Source organism: Rhinolophus ferrumequinum, chromosome 6 (assembly GCF_004115265.2).
Source record: "Rhinolophus ferrumequinum isolate MPI-CBG mRhiFer1 chromosome 6, mRhiFer1_v1.p, whole genome shotgun sequence".
NCBI lineage: Eukaryota > Metazoa > Chordata > Mammalia > Chiroptera > Rhinolophidae > Rhinolophus > Rhinolophus ferrumequinum.
In genome coordinates this window covers 83,759,242-83,778,685 of record NC_046289.1, presented here as the reverse complement: position 1 = coordinate 83,778,685, position 19,444 = coordinate 83,759,242, and the positions used below count along the sequence as shown (strand labels likewise).

The 19,444-nt window shown below is 32.7% G+C and overlaps 1 protein-coding gene across 30 annotated transcripts in view; it reads left to right on the top strand.

Moving 5' to 3' along the window:
- RALGAPA1 (Ral GTPase activating protein catalytic subunit alpha 1) overlaps positions 1 to 19,444 on the top strand; it is a 202,896-nt gene that overhangs the window by 48,995 nt on the left and 134,457 nt on the right. For 21 of the 30 annotated variants that reach the window (XR_004423152.1, XM_033107299.1, XM_033107308.1 and 18 more), the window contains exons 12-17: positions 92 to 226; positions 4,670 to 4,818; positions 8,210 to 8,339; positions 10,567 to 10,804; positions 11,774 to 11,935; positions 19,250 to 19,390. Coding sequence is in view for 29 of the 30 variants with exons in the window: in XM_033107299.1 (XP_032963190.1) it covers positions 92 to 226; positions 4,670 to 4,818; positions 8,210 to 8,339; positions 10,567 to 10,804; positions 11,774 to 11,935; positions 19,250 to 19,390 (955 nt within the window). In the remaining variant the exon portion in view is untranslated. The remainder of the gene's footprint in view (positions 1 to 91; positions 227 to 4,669; positions 4,819 to 8,209; positions 8,340 to 10,566; positions 10,805 to 11,773; positions 11,936 to 19,249; positions 19,391 to 19,444) is intronic. The other 9 variants (XM_033107302.1, XM_033107312.1, XM_033107300.1 and 6 more) reach the window with 1 other exon arrangement.

The following is a 19,444-nucleotide window of genomic DNA, read 5'->3' as shown; positions in this document are numbered from 1 at the left end:
ATGGGATCCAATAATTTCCAGTTTACTTCCTCAGTTCACTGATATCATAGCATTCTTAATGAAAAATGAAAAACTTGGTATTTTGCTTCAGGAAAATGGGATCAGTGTTGCTGATCATGTTCGAAATTGCACTTGGGCAAAAAATGGCACCTACCAAGATGTTCATAATGCCTCTGAAGAAGCCACAGAACAAAACATACGAGCTGGTACCCAGGTGGTTTTGCAGGTTGGTCACTCTTTGGCTATATTTTTAAAATAAAATAATTATTAAATATTTTGAATATAGTTCATTATTTCAGTGTAGAGTATAATTTTTTATTTATTTATTTATTTATTTATTTATTTAAATTTTTTAGTTGGGGAAGGGGAACAGGACCTTATTGGGGAACAGTGTGTACTTCCAAGACTCCTCCAAGTCAAGTTGTTGTCCTTTCGGTCTTAGTTGTGGAGGATGCAGCTCAGCTCCAGGTTCAGTTGCCGTTGCTAGTTGTTACTTGCAGGGGGCGCAGCCCACCATCCCTTGTGGGAGTGGAACCTGCAACCTTGTGGTGGAGCGCCCGTGCTCCAACCAACTGAGCCATCTGGCCACCCAGGAGGTGAGCAGCAGCAGCTCATTGACTTCATTCTAGTTGTGTAGGGCATAGCTCGCTGGCCCATGTGGGAATCGAACCGGCAACCCTGTTGCTCAGAGCTTGTGCTTTAACCAACTGAGTCCGCCGCTAGAGTATAATTTTTTAAATATAATAAATACACCACCCACATTTATCAGTTATCATATGCCATATTAATTTTTTTTCCTTAACTGTCACTTTATAATATACGTGTTGATAAACATTACCTATTATTTTTCTAGATATTTAAAAAATTTATTTAAATTTTATCATGGTGTACTATCATATGAACTCCTTTTTGCATTAACCATTATGTTTTTGAGATTTGTTGTTGATACATAGCCATAGTTCATTTATTTTAACTACTTTGTTGTATTGTAATTTATGATTATTTCACATCTCATTTATTTTTTTCTGTTCATGGTTTTTAACTTGTTTCCAATAGCTCACTATTCCAGGTAGTGCTACACTGAATATTCCTATAAATGTATTTTTTCACACATATGGGAGAACTTCCCTAGAATATGAACCTAGAAGTGGATTACTGGGTTGGAGGATTTGTACATTGTCAGCTTTACTTTGCTATTATTGCCAAATTGTTTTCCAACATGGTTATAATAATTGACATTCCTTCCAGTAGTGTTTCTGAGTTCTTATTTCCTTATAGCTTCTCCATTACTTGTATAGTCAGATTTTAATTTTTTCCCCTCCTGTATGTATGAAATGTTATCTTATTTTTTTTGACATTTTTGTTTCCCTGTTTTAATTGTCCTTTCCTTCATCACTACTGAAATTGAGCATTTTTTTCTCATCTATGAATTGCCAGTTCATATCCTTTTTCTGTTATTCTGTTGGGTTGTTTGTCTTTTTCTTATTGATCTGTAGGAATTCATCATATTCATTCATTTTTTTTTTTTAAAATCAGACTATTCGTCAAAGGCCACATGTGACTTTCACTTTGTTAAATCAAATGGACATTTTTCAGTCCTAATCTTACTAGATTCGTCAGGAGCATTTTCCAGAGTAGACCATTTCCCTCCCTGTTGAAATCCTTCTTCACTTGGCCTTCAGAATAGCAAACCCTTCTGTTTTCTTCTTAACTCACTGGCTATATCTCTGATTTTTTTTTTTTTTACTGATCTTTCCATATCTCTCTGACTTTTTCTTGTTGAAGTGCCCAGGGCTCTTGTTGAAGTGTTCTTGGATCTCTTTTCTACTTATGCTTATTCTCATCCGGTCCTGTATCTTTAAATGTTATCTATATAGTGCAACTTCCGCATTCTATCTCTAGTCTGAGACCTCTTGTTTGAACTCTAAGAGTCCTGAACACTAATATTCAAATGCCACGTTGGCATTGTCACTTGGATGTCTATCTGATAGACATTTCAAACGACATGTATAAAACTTGCTCAACAAATGTGCTCTTCCTGCAGTTTTTTTTATTTATTTTATTTAATGGCAGCTCTGTTTTCCAATTGCTCAGGCCATCTTGTTTCCTGCCTTTTTATCTTACATCTAATTTGACAACAAATCCTGTCAACCTTCAGAATGTATGCAGAATCTGACTACTATTCAGCACACACGCTACCTCTTGTGTCCAAGCTTCCATAATCTTTCATCTGGAGTATTACAGTAAACTTCTAATTAGTATTCTTGCTTCTGCTTTTGCCCATGCTTTACCCTGGTAATATTCTCAAAATAATAGCCAGAGAGATCCTGTAAAAATGTAGGTCAGATTGTATCATTTTTCTGCTTAAAATCCTCCATTAGTTTTCCATTATCATTAAGCATATAAAAGTAAAAGTTGTTCTGATGGTCTGTAAGGCTTTATTTATATCATTGCTCCTTAGGGTATGACCCATAGACTGACTAATGCTGGCCCACAACATAATTATAAAAATTGAGTGTAAGAGTTTAGAAACCAAGCCGTTGACTATCTCTTGGTTCTGGTGAAAGTTTGGGTTTGTATTTTGTATGTATTTTTGCATTTCCTTTTTCCTATTAGTTCATTTTAAGTTATATTTTGCAATAGGATTGTTCTGCAAAAGATTGGAGAAAGAAAGCTATGGCAGTGTGAGAAGCTCTGTTCTACATGCTCTGTTTCTCAGCGTATCTCCCACCGCTTTTTCCCCTCCTCACCTCCTTGCTGTTCCTCAGATATGCTTAGGCAGGTTCTTACCTCAGGTACTTTGAACTTGCTTTTCCTTTGGTCTGGAATGCTTTTCTCGCAGATTGCTACAAAATTCAGTTTTGTCTTTTCAATCATTCATATTTATATTTATTCTCTACCTCCGCCTCCCCCCACCCCCCACACACACTTTCTTTTGTGCCCACTGGGTCCCCCAGGACAATAAGGTGATACTGAGTATCCTTATCTTGTTCTTGGTTTTGGCACTATTTCTCAGGTTCAGTTGTTGCAACATTTGTTATAGTTCTTGAGAAATGCTCTTTCTCAGTTCTCAGATTACGGAATTTTACCTTTTTTCTTGGTTTGCTAAATTTTTTTTTTAAGAATGAATAAGTGCTGAATGCTTTTTCTGTATACATTGTGTGTTGATCATGTTTTTTTTTCATTTTAGTTTATTGATCGAGTATATTATACTAATTGATTTTTCTGATGTCAAGGCATTCTTACATTTCTGGGGTAAATACTGCTCAGTCATAAAGTATTAGTTTTTTAGAGGAATATTGTCTAAGTCTATGAACAGGGCTTGTTACAACTTTGCTCAATTTGAATTGTTATTGTTATTTCAAGATTTTTGGCTATATGTTCATAAGTGATATTGGTCTCTTATTTACTTTTCTCATATAGTCCTTGTTTGTTTTTGATAGTGGGATTATAGTTTTATAAAAATACGTTGGGTGGTTTTCCTTCTCTTTTTTTTGTCTCTGAACAGATTGTGTAAAATAGGGATCATCGTCCATGTAGGTTAGGCAAAACTGTGCCTATAAAGCTGTCTAGGCCTGGTGTTCAGGGATGGATCAGATACCTTGATTACCAGTTCACTTTCTTTTGTGGAATTAATGTATGCATCTTTTCTATTTCTTCTTGAATCGGTTTTGGCAATTTCTGTTTTGTCTACAAAATAACTTATTTTGTTAAATTTTCAGTTACTAGCATAAAGTTATCCACTGAACTATTTTAATATTCTAATTCTAATAACTATCTAAATATTCTAATATTTAATATTTAATAACTGGATATATAGTTGTGTCCTTATTTCTGTTTGTGCCTCTCTCTTGCTTTTCACGGTCACTGTTGCTAGACTTACAGAGTCAGCTATTGTTCTATTTTAATTATTTTAAAGTTAACTTAATAGTCTTTTCTCATATGATTTTACAGCTATATTGTGTTAATAGCTTATCCAGGGGATTTAAATCAGAATTATGGGTATAGAAGATGTAAATGTCCTAGGTTTACAATTGACATAAAGTTCTCTTCCTCCAAAGTGTCTTGAAGGCCTTTGCACAGACCTGTTGTCATTATAATAATTTGTCTTCAATAACAAAATACAATTAATTGTATGATTATAATGAATTTAATTAAAGATACATATTGATGGATCCTCGTGAGTAGTACTATAATATGCGGTCTGTTTACGCAGTCTTGTTATTACTAAAACAGGTATATATACATAGCCAATAAACACGTAAAAAGAGGATAGACAGCTTTGAACAACTCACTCAGAAAATTCTTGATTTAGATATTTTTATTCTAAACTATTTATATTTTTTATTCTTTTCATTTTATGACAGTGATAGGGTTATTAAAGTTCTCAATTTTTAAAAAATGCTGTTTTTCACTTGGTTTGATTTTGGGGAGTGAAAAATAATTTAATATTTGTCTAGATAAACATAAAAATACACAGGTTTAATGAGTTTAAATTTCAGATATTAAGCTGGCGGTAGAAGCAGAAGTAGAATTAATCTACAGGCTTATGCTTTTAAGTTTGTTATAGATCACTCAGTGGTCAGCAATCTAAGAGTTTTTTTTCTTTGAATAAAAAATTTGCTGTTGAAATGCTATAATGAGTGGCTAATGATTTCTTTTGTCTTAGGTGTTTATTATAAACTCATCAAATATATTTCTTCTTGAACCTGCAAATGAAATAAAAAGTCTTCTGGACGAGCACACAGATATGTGTAAACGCATTCTTAACATTTATCGGTTCATGGTTGTGCAAGTATCAATGAACAAAAAGACTTGGTAAAAATATTTATTCTTTGTTTTTTATATTGTGTGTATGAGTATAGTAGTTTTTAGAGGATTAGTGTCTATGAACAGAGCTTGTTACAACATTGTAGAGACTTCTATTATTGAGTAGATGAATAAATATAATTTATATCATAATCATAATGACAACTATAGTCTCTCCTTCACTTTATCTCAATGTCTTTGATGAAACTTCCACAAGAACCGTTGGGATATCTTTCTAAAGTGGACATGCAATGGCCTCCCATGTCCCCAGGAATGAATACATGCATGTATGTATGAATGAATGAATTTATGCATGTATGAATGAATAAGTAAATGATTGAATGTATGAATGCCTAATTCCTCAACCTGGCACTCAAGGTCATGTACAGTCAGGTCCCTGCCTACTTTCCAGCCCCTTCTCAAGCCTGACCTCCACCCTGCAGGATGGGAATTTGCCTCCCAGTTTTATCAAATTGCTCTTTCCTGAGTACAATGTGAACTTTTCTTTACAATGTCTAATGCCTTCCATCTTTTCTTATTGTTACCATAACTATCCTTAGATTCCACCTTCCCTTTTCCACATACCCTTATATTTTTTTCTCTCATTTCTTTTAATTCTGTATCTGTATCTCTGATATAGTCCTTACCAAAATTGTCTTAATCCCTAAATTACTTGTATAAATGTCTGTTTATCTCACTGAACTGATAGGCCCTAAAAGGTATATACTGGTTGTCTTGTTTCCATATTTCCTATATTTCTTAGCATAGTACCTTATATAGTATTGGTACATTATACATATTCGTTTAGTTGAATGGAAAAATAGGACTTTTGGGGAGATGAGAAGAGCTGTTCTTTAGTTTTTCGAAAAATGATACAAGTGCATTATAAAATTCAAACAAAGAAAAGTTTTAAAAAGAAAATAAAAGTTGCCCAAAAACTCACTCACCAAACCACACACACAGTTACATAGTATTGTGCCATATGTATGTACCACAATTTGTCTAACCAGTTATCTGTTGATGGATATGTAGTTATTTCATTTTGTTTTTGGAGGAGGGGAGGACAATGAACATCCTTATACATACAGAATTTTTCTCCTTTGACTTATTCTTAAAAAGTGGAAGTACTTGGTGAAAGAGCATGGGGAAAAAATGGCTTTATTTTGAGAAAATTGTTAACAGTATTAATATAGTTACATCTAGAAGTAGTTATTGTTATTAACTTATTTGGAACACTTTTCTGTGCCAGGTATCATTTTAAGCACTTTACATTCATTTTCTTTCATAATCTTTGTAGCACTGTGGGAGGGTGATATAATACCTCTATTTTACGTGGTGATTCTTAGATACAAAGAGATTAAGTAACTTGTCCTTGTTTACGCAGCTGAGAGTTGAACTGTGATCCTTATGACTTCAGAGCCCTAGTTATAATTAGCCTGTAGCTATACTACTTTGGATCATTCCTTTATTAGTCCTCCCTCCTTTTTTCTTTTTGTATATACTTTGAATCAATGCTTTTGAGCCAGGTTAAAGTGAGAGACTTACTATGTGGAACACAATTTTAGAATACTTTTCTTAATTTTTATATATTCCCTTGAAGTCATAGCATGATGAGAGGTTACTCATATATTTTCATTGCATTTACAAGACTATGAATTAAAATCATTACTATTGTATTAATAATACAATAATTATTATTAAAGTGAAAGATTTATCTGATATATAATTGAGTTTTCGTTGGACCACAAATCAGATAAGATTTATTTGGAAATCTGTACTTGATTGCATGTGTTGTTGATTTCAACTAGTTTTTCATTTCATATAGCTAAGCTAGAAGCCTAGGATTACAAATGTGGCAACTTTGATTTTTATTTTATGAATGAGTGCATGCATTTAATAAATTCAGGATGTTTTTCATTGTGTGATACTTTCCTATTTGATTCTGCTTTTCTCAGAAAAACCATGACATCTAGATATGAGATCTGTTGCTGCCTCTGCCATGTTTCTCACATGGATTGTTCCATGTATTGCTATGGCTGGAATGGGTCAACAAATAAGCCAAACAGGAAGAGCCTGTGATAGGGACTTGAGCTGTTAGCTTGGCTATAAACCCAACTGAAATTTCCTTGTCAGTCTCTGTTTCCACATTTGATTGAATTGTTAAGTGCAAATATAGTAGTTTCATGGTCTTAATAATAAGCATCTAGGAAAAAGAGGCAAGGTAAAAATAATACAGGATTGACTTAACTGGCAGTACCCAAAGAGAATAAAGGTTAAAAAATGACCAAACTAAAAAGAATGGAAAGAGTCAGTAGCATGATTGTCCTTGATTACTCATCAGGCTTATTGTGATCTATTAATATTAATCTTCAAATATGTAGTTTTTTAAATTGAACCCGGTACAATTCTAGATATGTGGTTGTTCTCCATGTTGTAAAGATGGATCAAGGTACGAGGTGTGATCAGCAAATGCGGTGAATGCTGCTGCCGAGTGCCATCCAACAGAAAGGCAGGAATCTTCAACAGGGGAAGTGGTGCTTTGAACCTTAGTAACAGTGTGTGACAAGTTTCAACTTGTTCTGTGCAGTCAGTCAGGTGTGAGCTATGGTTGAGAGAAGGTGTTTGTTAAAGTGTGCCGTAAATCATGGATCATGAACAACGCATGAAATTTTGTTTCAAACTGCAAAAAAGTGCTAAAGAAACACGAAATGTTAAAATTAGTTTATGGTGATGCTGCGGTGACCATGATCTTTCACCATGTGACTTCTGGGTCTTCCCAAAGTCAAAATCACCATGAAAAGTAAACGTTTTGAATTGATTCAAGACATTGAGGCAGCCACAACAGCGCAATTAAAGACACTCACGAAAGAGGACTTCCAGAACTGCATCAGAAAGTGGCAAGAACGATGGGATAAGTGTGTTCGAAGAGAGAGGGAGTATTTTGAGGGGGATTAATGGCAATGTGTCTTTTACTGTAATAAGTGTTTTTAGTTAAACATTCACAGTATTTTTTGGTCACACCTTGGAGATGCGTCAAGATAGAACTAGATTGTATAGATAGGTGAGTGTTCTTCAGACAGCTCCCTAAGGTCACTATTTGATTTGTGGGATGGGGAGATGGGCACAGTGTATACATTTTCACCCCAATTCATAAGCTTTTGCATAAATTTTTATTTGATGAGGGTATTGTGGCTGATAAATGGTTTTAAAATAAAGTAGATTTATACAAATGGAATTTAAAATTTTAATATCCAAAGAATTCTAAAAATTTGAAAGATATTTTATATTTGAGTTATTGAAAGATAATACGATTTTTATAACAAATATTAATTTGAAAGTTACCTATTAACGAAAAGCAAACGTGCAAGAAGGAAACATTAATTAATTTTTTTACTTTAAGGGAACAGATGCTGCTTGTGTTGCTCAGAGTCACGGAGTCTGTACTGAAGATGCCATCACAAGCTTTTCTACAGTTCCAGGGGAAAAAAAATATGACCTTGGCAGGTCGACTTGCAGGACCACTTTTCCAGGCAATAAAAATAAATGACTAAATATATAGATAGTAAGATAGATGGATAGATACGTATTTTTTTTAAGATTCATTGAGCTTTGCACTTGTTATCTGGGAGAAAAAGCTTATCAGAGATCATTTATATTAAAGGATCTTGCGTAGAGCTAAATTTAAAGTTGGTATCTAAATAGGCTATTTGCCTTATGTACAAACTCACCACCTACTATAAAAGTGGAGGAAATATCAGGTCTGTGAAAAAAATGTTGAAACAGGCTGATGATAATCTACTGTTATGTCTTGTGTGTCATACTTATGTATGATTGCGAAAAGCTGCCAGAAGGCTTCATGAGTGATGGCCTGATTTTTTTGGCTTTATGAGTTTCCAAGTCTCTGGTAATGTTAGAAAAACAAGACTTTGTTTTAAGTTGTTTCATCATAATGAAAAAGTAGTAAACAATTAAGATTTTTACTTATCATGCTGTTCCATAAGACTTTATTCCCTTCACTTCTTTATTTGAAATATCGGTGGTAGTTTGTTTATATAGAAATTACATACCGTATTTTCCAACCTGAGGATAGAGTACTGACTTTAAATGTATTCTGGATTCTTTGGATAATAGACAGCAAAATATTTTCTTAAGATGACACGTTAAATACAAATACATGGAAAATAGTTCTTAATGTCAAAGATAACAGCTATCTCAGATCTAATATTTGGCCATAAGTATAACCATTCAAATTAATTTTTTTTTCAGATACGCTAATTTACCTAAAATTCTATGCTGGTAGTAATTAATCCTTTGTAACCAGCTACATTCATTAAACTCCTCTTGACTTCATTAGTTTTTTTTCTTTTTAAAATTTACCCATTGTTAGAACATTAGTTAGCTCCCAATGGTGGGAGCTACAGGAAGACAAAATTTTACCTTGCTATGTGGAATAACTTTTCTGTAGTCTGAATGTTTAAAGACAGAATGGATTGTCACTAGTGTTCTATCCTGTAAACCACTCATTTTCACCTTTATATTTGATGTATACTGTATTTTGCCGTGTATCATGCACTCCTGTGTATAATACGCATGTTTTTGGCCCAAACTTTCAGGGAGTAAAACTTTTGTTTTAATTTTTTAATTAAAATTTTTGTTTACGTTTAGGTACTTGTTTTTTGTATTATAAAGGAATGTTAGCATTTATTTTTTAACATATTATGGTGCAAGAAATTTAATGTAACAAATAATTACAAAACACAAGAACAGGTACAAGGTACAAGAAATTTTATGTACCAGTAACAAATTTACGCATCAGAGAAGGCCAAGAATTTTTCATTGTTGCAAGTTCGTCATAAGTTCAACAAAACCGATTATCGTATTCCAGGGTATTATTTTGCAATGGATATCATTATTGAGTTCTAGAGTTAACACTTTTAATTCATAAACATAAATAAAAGAATTTAAAACATTTATATAGATACTGAATTAGTACAACCAAGGAAAATGCACATTCTTATTTTTCCCTCACAAATTTGGGCAAAGAAGTGATCATTATACATGGCAAAATATGGTAAATTTATGTGAATGCCTTAGTAAAATTTTATAGAGTTCAGCTTTTGAAAAACCTTTTTTTTTTTGGCTTTTCAATTGGCGCATATATGTTCAGTAGTTTTTAATCCTTTTATGAATAAATTTTTTGTTCTGTGATTGGCTTTATTACAGACACCTTTATTTCCTCTGGTGTCTTTAAAATGAAATTTAATTTTACATATAATTTTTCAGAAACACATTTCATTAAGTTCAGAACTAGTTAATTTGTTTTTTTTAGAATATTCAAATTATACAGTTAGTGATTTCCATCTTTAATTTGAGAATGTAAGTTTTGTTTTTTTAGTTCAGTGACCATTAACTACTCAAGAATTTCAGTGGTTCATATCGTGGAGACTTTTATCTCTTTTTAAAGAGCATTTATTTTATTTAACATTAATGCAATGGAGCGTGAAGGATAGTTACAACTTTAGGTAGATTTCTTGTTAGTTTTGGTACCTTGTCTTTAATTGCTAGAATATTGAGAGTTGGCAGTTGTTGAAATGAAATTTATAGTAGATACTAATAATTGCATGAATTACTTTTATAGTATTTGTACCAAGAAAAAGTCATGGATATCATTCTGCTTGTTTTCACGTAATTTTAAAATAATTGAATATCTGATCTTGAACATATTTCATTATTATTTCTGATTATTTATCTTTGTAGACTCTTATAGTTGCCTGGATCAAAGCAAATCTAAATGTGTACATTTCCCGAGAACTCTGGGATGAGTTACTCTCAGTCTTGTCATCGTTGACTTATTGGGAAGAGTTAGCCACCGAGTGGTCACTGACTATGGAGACACTAACGAAAGTTTTAGCTAGAAATTTATATAGTTTGGATCTCAGTGACTTACCTTTGGATAAGCTGAGTGAACAGAAGCAAAAAAAGCACAAAGGGAAAGGTAAGAGTTGTTCACAGAGATTCCTCATATAAATTTAAGTAAGTTGGTCTGGGAACAGAGATGAGGATAAAAGTCATGTTTTCTCTTAATATTCTCTCCTCCATTTACCCATATTCTCTCCTCCATTTACCCTGAAGGTTAAAAAAATTTTGACAATAAAACATTGTCAAAAATAAAACATTGTACCTTGCAATTTTTTTTGAAGAACCTTAAAATCAGTAGTAATTTTGAGGAGAGATGAAATGTTCTGTACATATCTAGTTAAAGTTAAATAAATAATTCAGAATCTTAAATATGGAAACTTATAAAACACTTTTTTTGTTAGAACTTAAGACAGTGCGTTTGTTACTCTATTTAAAAAGAGTTATTTGAAAATTATTTTGAAAACATTTTCTTAGTTTTAACTAAAAGCGAACATTAGATGTGGACCGTGTATCTAATGTAAAAAGGAGTAGAGATTATATCATTAATACATGTTTTTATGATCCTTGGTTTGTTAGTACTTTTCATTCTTAATAGTTAGTTGCTATCTAGAGATCAGATCTGAGTCACATTTCATATTTAACAATAGTCCAGGGTGGTAAGTTTGTGACCAGCCTACTTTTTCCTGGATTATTTATTTCTTAAATGACGTTTTGACAAGTAGAGTTTAGTAATTTCAACCACAGAATGGCTTTTGGTTAGCTTATTTCCTATCTTTTTTGCTTGTCCAAATGTTTCATTTCTATTACGAATCAAGTAGGTGGCAAAGGATTTATATAATAGTTTATTGTTGCAGTGTATCTTAACAATTCTGCATCTGTTTAGGAATATGATTTTTACATAAAATGAAGTTTAATGAAGCAGTACACAGCATTTTACCTTGTTACTTTATGAGTAAATCTAAGAATCCGAGACAAGGGGACACATAATTTGCAGAGATTATTCATCAGGTGATAGTATACTAACATTGCAAATCTACATTTTTAGGAGTTGGACATGAATTTCAGAAAGTTTCAGTTGACAAGTCGTTTTCTAGAGGATGGAGTCGTGATCAGCCTGGCCAGGCCCCAATGAGACAGAGAAGTGCAACAACCACTGGTTCCCCAGGAACTGAAAAGGCAAGGAGTATAGTGCGGCAAAAAACTGTTGGTATGTACTGTATAAAATCATGAGAACCATCCGGGGCAATCCATTTATAGTCTTTAGTAACAATGTATGAAAATACAGATTTTTTTTTTATCAGTTGACTTTTGTTATTAAGTGAAACACTTCTATAGCAAAACATTTTTTTCAGTAGTACTCAGTGTCCAGTGGCATGCTGTGTTATTCCTTTATGCTCTCAAGATTTATCTTACATTATTGTTTTTATGTAGTTTATTTCACTGTAGATATCAATAATTTTAAACTGTTATTTTACAGAATTGAAGAAGTAGAACTCTGATTCATTTTCCAGAACTCATGCATTAACTGGTATAGTTTCCAAGTGAATATACTCACAAATATGGAGAATTAGGGCAGCTGATTTTCAGTGCTACAATTATATACTTAGATCGTCTCCACAGACAGCTGAGGCCAAGGTGGAGTCTATTGCTAGGTTCCTTGCTGCTTTTTAACTTACATGAAAGAAATTTGTATAATCTTGGGAATAGCAACAAAGGAGCAATGAAGGGACGGATTTCTGGATGTAGGAACATTCAGCATATTGTGAATTTAGCTACCATCTTACTCCTTTTCCTCTCAGATTTATAACTTGGTCTGAATTGTAGTAGACAGAGTGCTGTAATGAAAAGCCAGAGAGCTTTGTCCTAGTCTCTTTTTTCACTCTTTTTCGTTACTAAATAGCTAGATAACCTTGAACAATTGACTGAACTTCCCTAGGCTCTATTTACTTCATCTGTGTAATGGGAATAACAATACCTCATATGCCTGAAACAAAATTTCTTCAGGTTACTTCAGACTTTACAGTCTGATTCTATGGAAGGAGAATTTTCTGTGGGAATGTACCTGTATTTAATGGTAATCAGTGCAAAGCATTAACTTTAAAGAAATTTAAAACCGTTGTTGTAAGAATATGTCATCTATATAATGATGGGTTCTACAGTGTTAAGAATTACATTCTAAAGGAAGAAACAAAGCTAGAAAGAGAATAGGGAAATTAAAGATTTTAAAAGTCTTAAAAATCATGGTTAGTTTTAAATCCTTCAGAATAATTGTTTTTGCAATTGTTTTCTGTCTGTATAATAAGCATAGACTTATATTGACATCAAGCAGGAAGAATAAGAAATGATACAAGGAAAAAGGATATTGATGGATTAAAATTAATATAATACTTAGAAATTTTGATATAGAACCACTTTTTGAAATTCTTGGGTAGATATTGATTACATCTGAAATGGCTTTCTTTGTTTTACATTTATTATCACATTTACAGAAAATATTTGTGTATTGGTTAGGAAGGAATTGTCTTTTGAGTTTAAAATTTTACTCAGTTTTACTTAATTAAAACTTAAATCTTTTTTAAAGTTCCATATATATAATGTTTTTTTCCTTTTATAGAAGTAATTTATGCTTAATGTGGAAAGTAAAGTTTAAGGAATCATAAAGACCCATTAGCTAACTAATAAGTAATGATTGTTAACATGTTGACATATTTCTAATTTTTCAAAAGCATATAATGAGTAAAATATTCACCTTAATACCTCACTTTGGTACCTGTTAAAACAACCTGTCTAGCTTGTTTATTGAACAAACCTATCAAATAAAAAGTTCAGGTATTAAAAATTTTGTTGAGAAGGGTGTCTGCATAAAGGTAGAAAATACTAAAAGCAGCAGCAAATTAAATTAGGATATTCTTTGGACATATATTTTCTTAAATTTTTAAAATTAATATTTTATGTTTTTAGTGAATTTAGTTAAAAATTCAAACTATGATAAGGTATGTACATTTTAGTAAGTCTTTCCCTCATCACTACTCTCCACCCTTTCCAGTTCACCTCATTAGAGACAACCACTGTTACTAGTTTCCTGAGCATGCTTCTAAAGATACTTTATGCATATACAGACATATAGCATAATATGTATACATTGTTGTGAACTATAGCTTTTTAGACATTGAAATGAAAAAAATTATTTTTAGTACTCAACTGTGGAAGCATTATTCTAAGCGTTGAGGCTACAGGTAGGAGCAAAGCAAATAAATTCCACTGAAGCTGACAATTTTAGTGTTGGGGAGACATATAATAAACAGATAAACATGCCAGGAAGTGGAAGTGCTATACAGAAAAGTAAATCAGGGTAAGTAAGGGACAAGAGACTATAGGATGAGGAAATGGGACTGTTTTATCTATGTCAATGAAAGCCTGTCTAATCATGTGATTTAAGACCAGAGACCTGAATACAGTGAGAGCAGATATTTAGAGGAAGAGTGTTCTAGGCAGAAGAAAAATAAAAATGCAGTGGAGCAGGAGTGTGGTTGGGTATTTAAGGAAGCATAAGGAGGCCAGAGTGGTGAAGTGTGAAGTACAGAAGAGAGTGCTAGCGGGTGAAATCAAGTTTTAAGGATATATCTTAAAGATTATTGCATATCAGAAAATGTTGAATTTCTTGTATCAGGTTTCATTGCATGGAAGTACCATTATTTAACCTGTATCTTGAAGATGGATATTTAGTTTATTTCTAATTTTGTGCTATTAAAAATGACAATAAAGTTATGTATGTTTCTATAATTTGTACTTATATATAGGTATATCTGTAGGTTTAATCTGTAGGATTCGAAATTAAGTTGCCCTTAAAACAATGAGGATACCACTACACACCAGTTAGAATGGTTAAAATCCAAAATACTGACAACACCAAATGCAGATAAGGTTGTGGAATAACAGGAACTACCATTGCTGGTGGGAATGCAAAATGGTACAGCCACTTTGGTAGACTGTTTGGTAGTTTCTAAAAAAAATAAAAAACTAAACATAGTCTTACCAAAGGATCCAACCATCCTGTACACAAATATTTATAGCAGCTTTGCTCATAATTGCCCAGACTTGGAAGCAACCAAGATGTTCTTCAGTAGGTGAATGGATTAACAAACTGTGTACATCTGGATATGGAGTATAATTCAGTGATAAGAGGAAATGAGCTATCGGGCCATGAAAAAATACGGAGGAGCCCCAAATGCATATTGAAAAATGAAGAAGCCAATCTGAAAGGGCTACATAAGTATAATTTCCACTATATGATATTCTGGAAAAGGGAAAACTAAGACTAAAAAGGTCACTGGTTGCCAGGAAGTGGAGGGTGGGGAGCAGGGTAAGGAGGAGGGTGACTAGGTGGAGCATAGAGGGATTTCAGAGCATTGAAGCTACTCGGCATGTCACACATGTCATTGTGCATACATGTCATTACACGCTTGTCAAAAACTCAGAGAATGTACAATGCAGAGACTGATCCCTAATATAAACTACGGAATTTTGTTAATTACACTATCAGTATTGGCTCATCAATTGTAGGAATATGTCATACTAATGCAAGGTGTTACTATTTGGGGAAATTGGGGTTGGGGAGACGGGGACATACTGCAACTCTTTGTACTTGGCACTCAATTCTTACATAAACCTAAAACTTGTTTTAAAAAATGAAAGTGTATTAATTTAAATATATATATTCAATAGGAACAGAAAATAATTTAGACATTTGAAATAAGCACAGATTTACCTGCAAAAAGAATTTTTTTAAAGTTTGTATTCTCCATTTCTTAATTTCATGACTTGTATTGGGAAAAACAAATCACAATTATATTTCTGACTTTAATTTACATTTCTCTTTAATCCAGTATTTCCTTTAAAAACAAACCTAATTCCTCTCATTAAAACTATCATATTCTTTACCACGACTGAATTATCCGATAGAGTGATAGAATATATAACTTTTTAAGAGTAATTTAACTTAAAAACAGCTTTGTTTATGCTATTAATCTAAACTGATGTAAGCGTCTGATGTCCTTATAATTCACGAGGACGTTAATATAGTCTGGTGAAATTTGTGAAATAGTAATTTTGTTATATTCAAAAACTTGTTTTATTGGTTGGTTTTTAGAATTTTCGGATAGGAATTCTGCTAAGAGAATTTCTTTTTCACTTAAAAAAATACTCATTTAAAAAAATATTGAACATTGCATTGCATAATCCTTTAACCCTCAGATTACCCAGAATGGCCTTAGTAAGAAATTTTCTGTTATTAATATTGAGTTTGAAATATAAAGAAAAAATTATTTTGGACAGCATATCTGTTTTACTTATGCCAAGAAATATTAAGAGAAATGCGGTGAATTTAGGATTTATTTTAGAATACACTCATGAGAAGCAATGTAACTGGTTTGCAGTTATGATTTAGGACCTGGTATTCAACATTTGGAAGAAATACATTACTGTTGGTTTTTTTCAGATTTTCCTCTTAGTTTATGTTTATTATAATATTGGGCCTAAATTTGAGGACTTACAAAGCTGTTTCTGCCAATGGACACACTTGTATATATGTGTGATTTTTACTTAATTGTAAATGGAGAAATATGTATAACATTTTGGAAATGAGAAAAGGCCAGAGTTGCCTTCCTCCTGTTTATTTTGTATGCTTGTGTGTTTTTAGTAATCCATTGCATTTGCTACCCATGAAATTTTTATGCTGCATGCAAACTCTGGAGTGAAGGTTACAGGTTTTGATACAGTGTGTCTGTTTTATTGGCCAAAATGAATTTATGTGGAGTGCATCTATTTTTCTTTTTTATTCATTTTTTTGAGAGGAGTCAAAATAAGAAGCCTTCAAAATTGGCATGCTTATAGGTTTGAAAAATTGGATGTTATGTTTTCCATACTGCTCTGCCATCTACATAAAGCATATTGCAGATTTAAGATCACCGATGCATGTGGTTTAGGAATATATATAGCAATAGAAATGGTAGTGGCTTTACAGAGATTCTCTGACCTAAGCTTTAGATTAGTACATCTCAAAAAATCCCAGTAACTAATTCATTGTAAGTTATTTTCTATAGTGTGAGTTGCACAGCTGTGAGGTACTTGACAGATTTGCAGGTATGCATAAAGACCTGAAGTATGGTAACAGATGGAGGGGTCATTTTTGAAGAATTCATTCCGGGTTATAACACTATTTACTACACCAGTGCAATTTTGGAAGAAGTTCCAGGGGACATGCCCAATCTCTTCCTTCAAGTTGATGGTGGGAAAGAAGGAACAGAAGGAATTACTTCTCCAAGGAATTATCTAACCCCAAGGAAAAATTAGGAAAAAAAGCTTGTAATTCATTTATGGAATCAAAAATTTGACTCAGTTTAGTTTTAAAAGAAATATCTCTAAAAATCATATCTGATCATAACTGTAGATGGTATGTGTTACTAATAAGTAGCACTTCAAGTTTTGCCTGTGTGTATCTTTGCTCTAACAAGTGTTACTGAGTGATTATCTTGAAATTAACATAACTTCTATTTCAAATTGGATTATAGAATTGCTCCCTTTCACAAGAAGGAGAAGGAGCTAGCAAGAAAACACGAGTAGGGCAAGGTTCTAACATTTTGTATGTGGGTTCAATTTTAAAATATAGTTATCTTTACTACATTACATGGCAAGCCATACACTGAAGAGAGGTTGTCATTGTCTTAATGTATTCCAGCCTTGCGTGTTTTGCTGCACGTACATTTACCTAAAAGCTGCTCCTAAAGAATCCTGTATTTTGCCAACGTTAAAATTTTTTGGAAAACATCTGTAATTATCCTTTTCCAGTTATAAACTGTATGACATACTTACAGTTTTTGGTTAATACTTTTTCTGGTTTTCTCCTCTATATGTTCACAATTGTGACTTTTGTTTTTGAAATGATTATGCTGGGCTGCCCAAATACAGATACTCGTTCAGTAACGATTTATCGAGCTCATATGTGCCAGGCACTAGGAATATAAAGATAAAAGGATATAGTTTTTGCATTTGAAAAGTTGGGAGGCTAACATAGAAAACATAACAATCCACTAAAATTAGATCGTAAGCTTTGTAAAAACAGGAATTCTTGTTTGTTTTGTTCTTTTCTATATTGCTAATAAGTATGTGAGAAAGTCAGAAAAGATTCACAGATGAGATGACAATTTGAGTATGGAGTGTCAGGAAGAAAAGACCAAGTATATTATGAATTCACAAAGCCATACTGTTGTGAAAAAACATGAAATTTTCAGAGAACAGTATAAAATTCTGTGTGGCAGCAGCCCTGGGAGAACAAATTGGAGGTGATGAAGTTTCAGTGGTTATTGCAGCCAACTCACAAAGGCCTTGTGTGACAGGCTAAGGAATTTAGGCATCAGGGAACCAAATATTTCTGATAATCAGGAAAACCCAAGATTTTGAATTGATGTTAACATTCAGATTTCCTTTTTTTTAACCAATATCCTTATTATGCTTTGTATTATGCAATTTTTTTTAAATCCTTTATCCATACAATAACTGTACACATAACTATTCAAGAATTCCAGAACTAAATGTTAAGTTAAAAAAATGTTCAGGAAGTATAAACTTGATTATTAATTTATTTCTAAGTGCATTAAAATTTGTCTTTAATTTTGTGAACTGGTGACTCTCCTTTTAAGACATGACCAAATACAACTACAAGTGCAATTTTAAAAAGTAATCCAGATTTTTAAGCTTTTGCCTTTAAAACCTTAATCTCTTAAGTTTTTATGTAATATGCATATGAATAAGCACACACGTGTTTATTTTCTTTCATACCAATTGCAAATTCTATTTTCTGTAAATATTTCTACTTAATTAAAAAAATTATACTATTAACTTTCATATAAATAAGAGGTACTGATATGATTAAGCATTTTTCTACCAGGAACAAATACCACAAGATTCAATTCTTTAGATTATGACATACATAAAATTTTCTTAAAATGGACCTGTAAGTGACATTGAAACTTTATTAGGGAAGAATATGAAAATAGGAATGATTTGTTCTTGGAATTCAGCTTCACTAAGACAAGTGGCTCAGAATTGACTCAGAATGGCTAAGAGAAATGCCCAAATGTGGTACCAAGAATTTCTTTGAACTCATAATACTGAGTTCTTTTCAATGTTTCTGTTCAATGAACTTTTCAACCTTTCGTTTTGAAAACATAGGGCTAATAAAAGTATCTGCTGTTTTTTAATGCTATACCATTGTAACTGCTAATAATAAAAAGCATTTTCCTGCTTTACACCAAAAAATTTACATACAAAATGTCATGTGTGTTCTCTGATTTCTTTTCTTACAGCTTGCCAGTATTTGCCGTGCTGAAATGTTTTAATTTGAAATTTCCTTCCTTTGTATCTTTTAGTTTTCTCTGTTGCTGCTTTTTCTGTGACACAAGCCTTTCATTATAGTCACTCTTCTTTTTTCCTTCCCCACTTCTTTCTTTTCCTTTTTTTAAAGCCATGAGAAGCCGATCCATTGGTGAATGTGCTCTGCCATCGGCCTATATACGCAGTGCTAAAAGTGCTCCTGTTCTGATCCATACTTCCAAACCCTTCTTGCCTGATATTGTTCTCACTCCCCTTTCTGATGAGCTTTCAGGTAGTGCCACCTCTGCTAATTTCTGCACCACCTTTTTCACTTTTTAATCCTTCT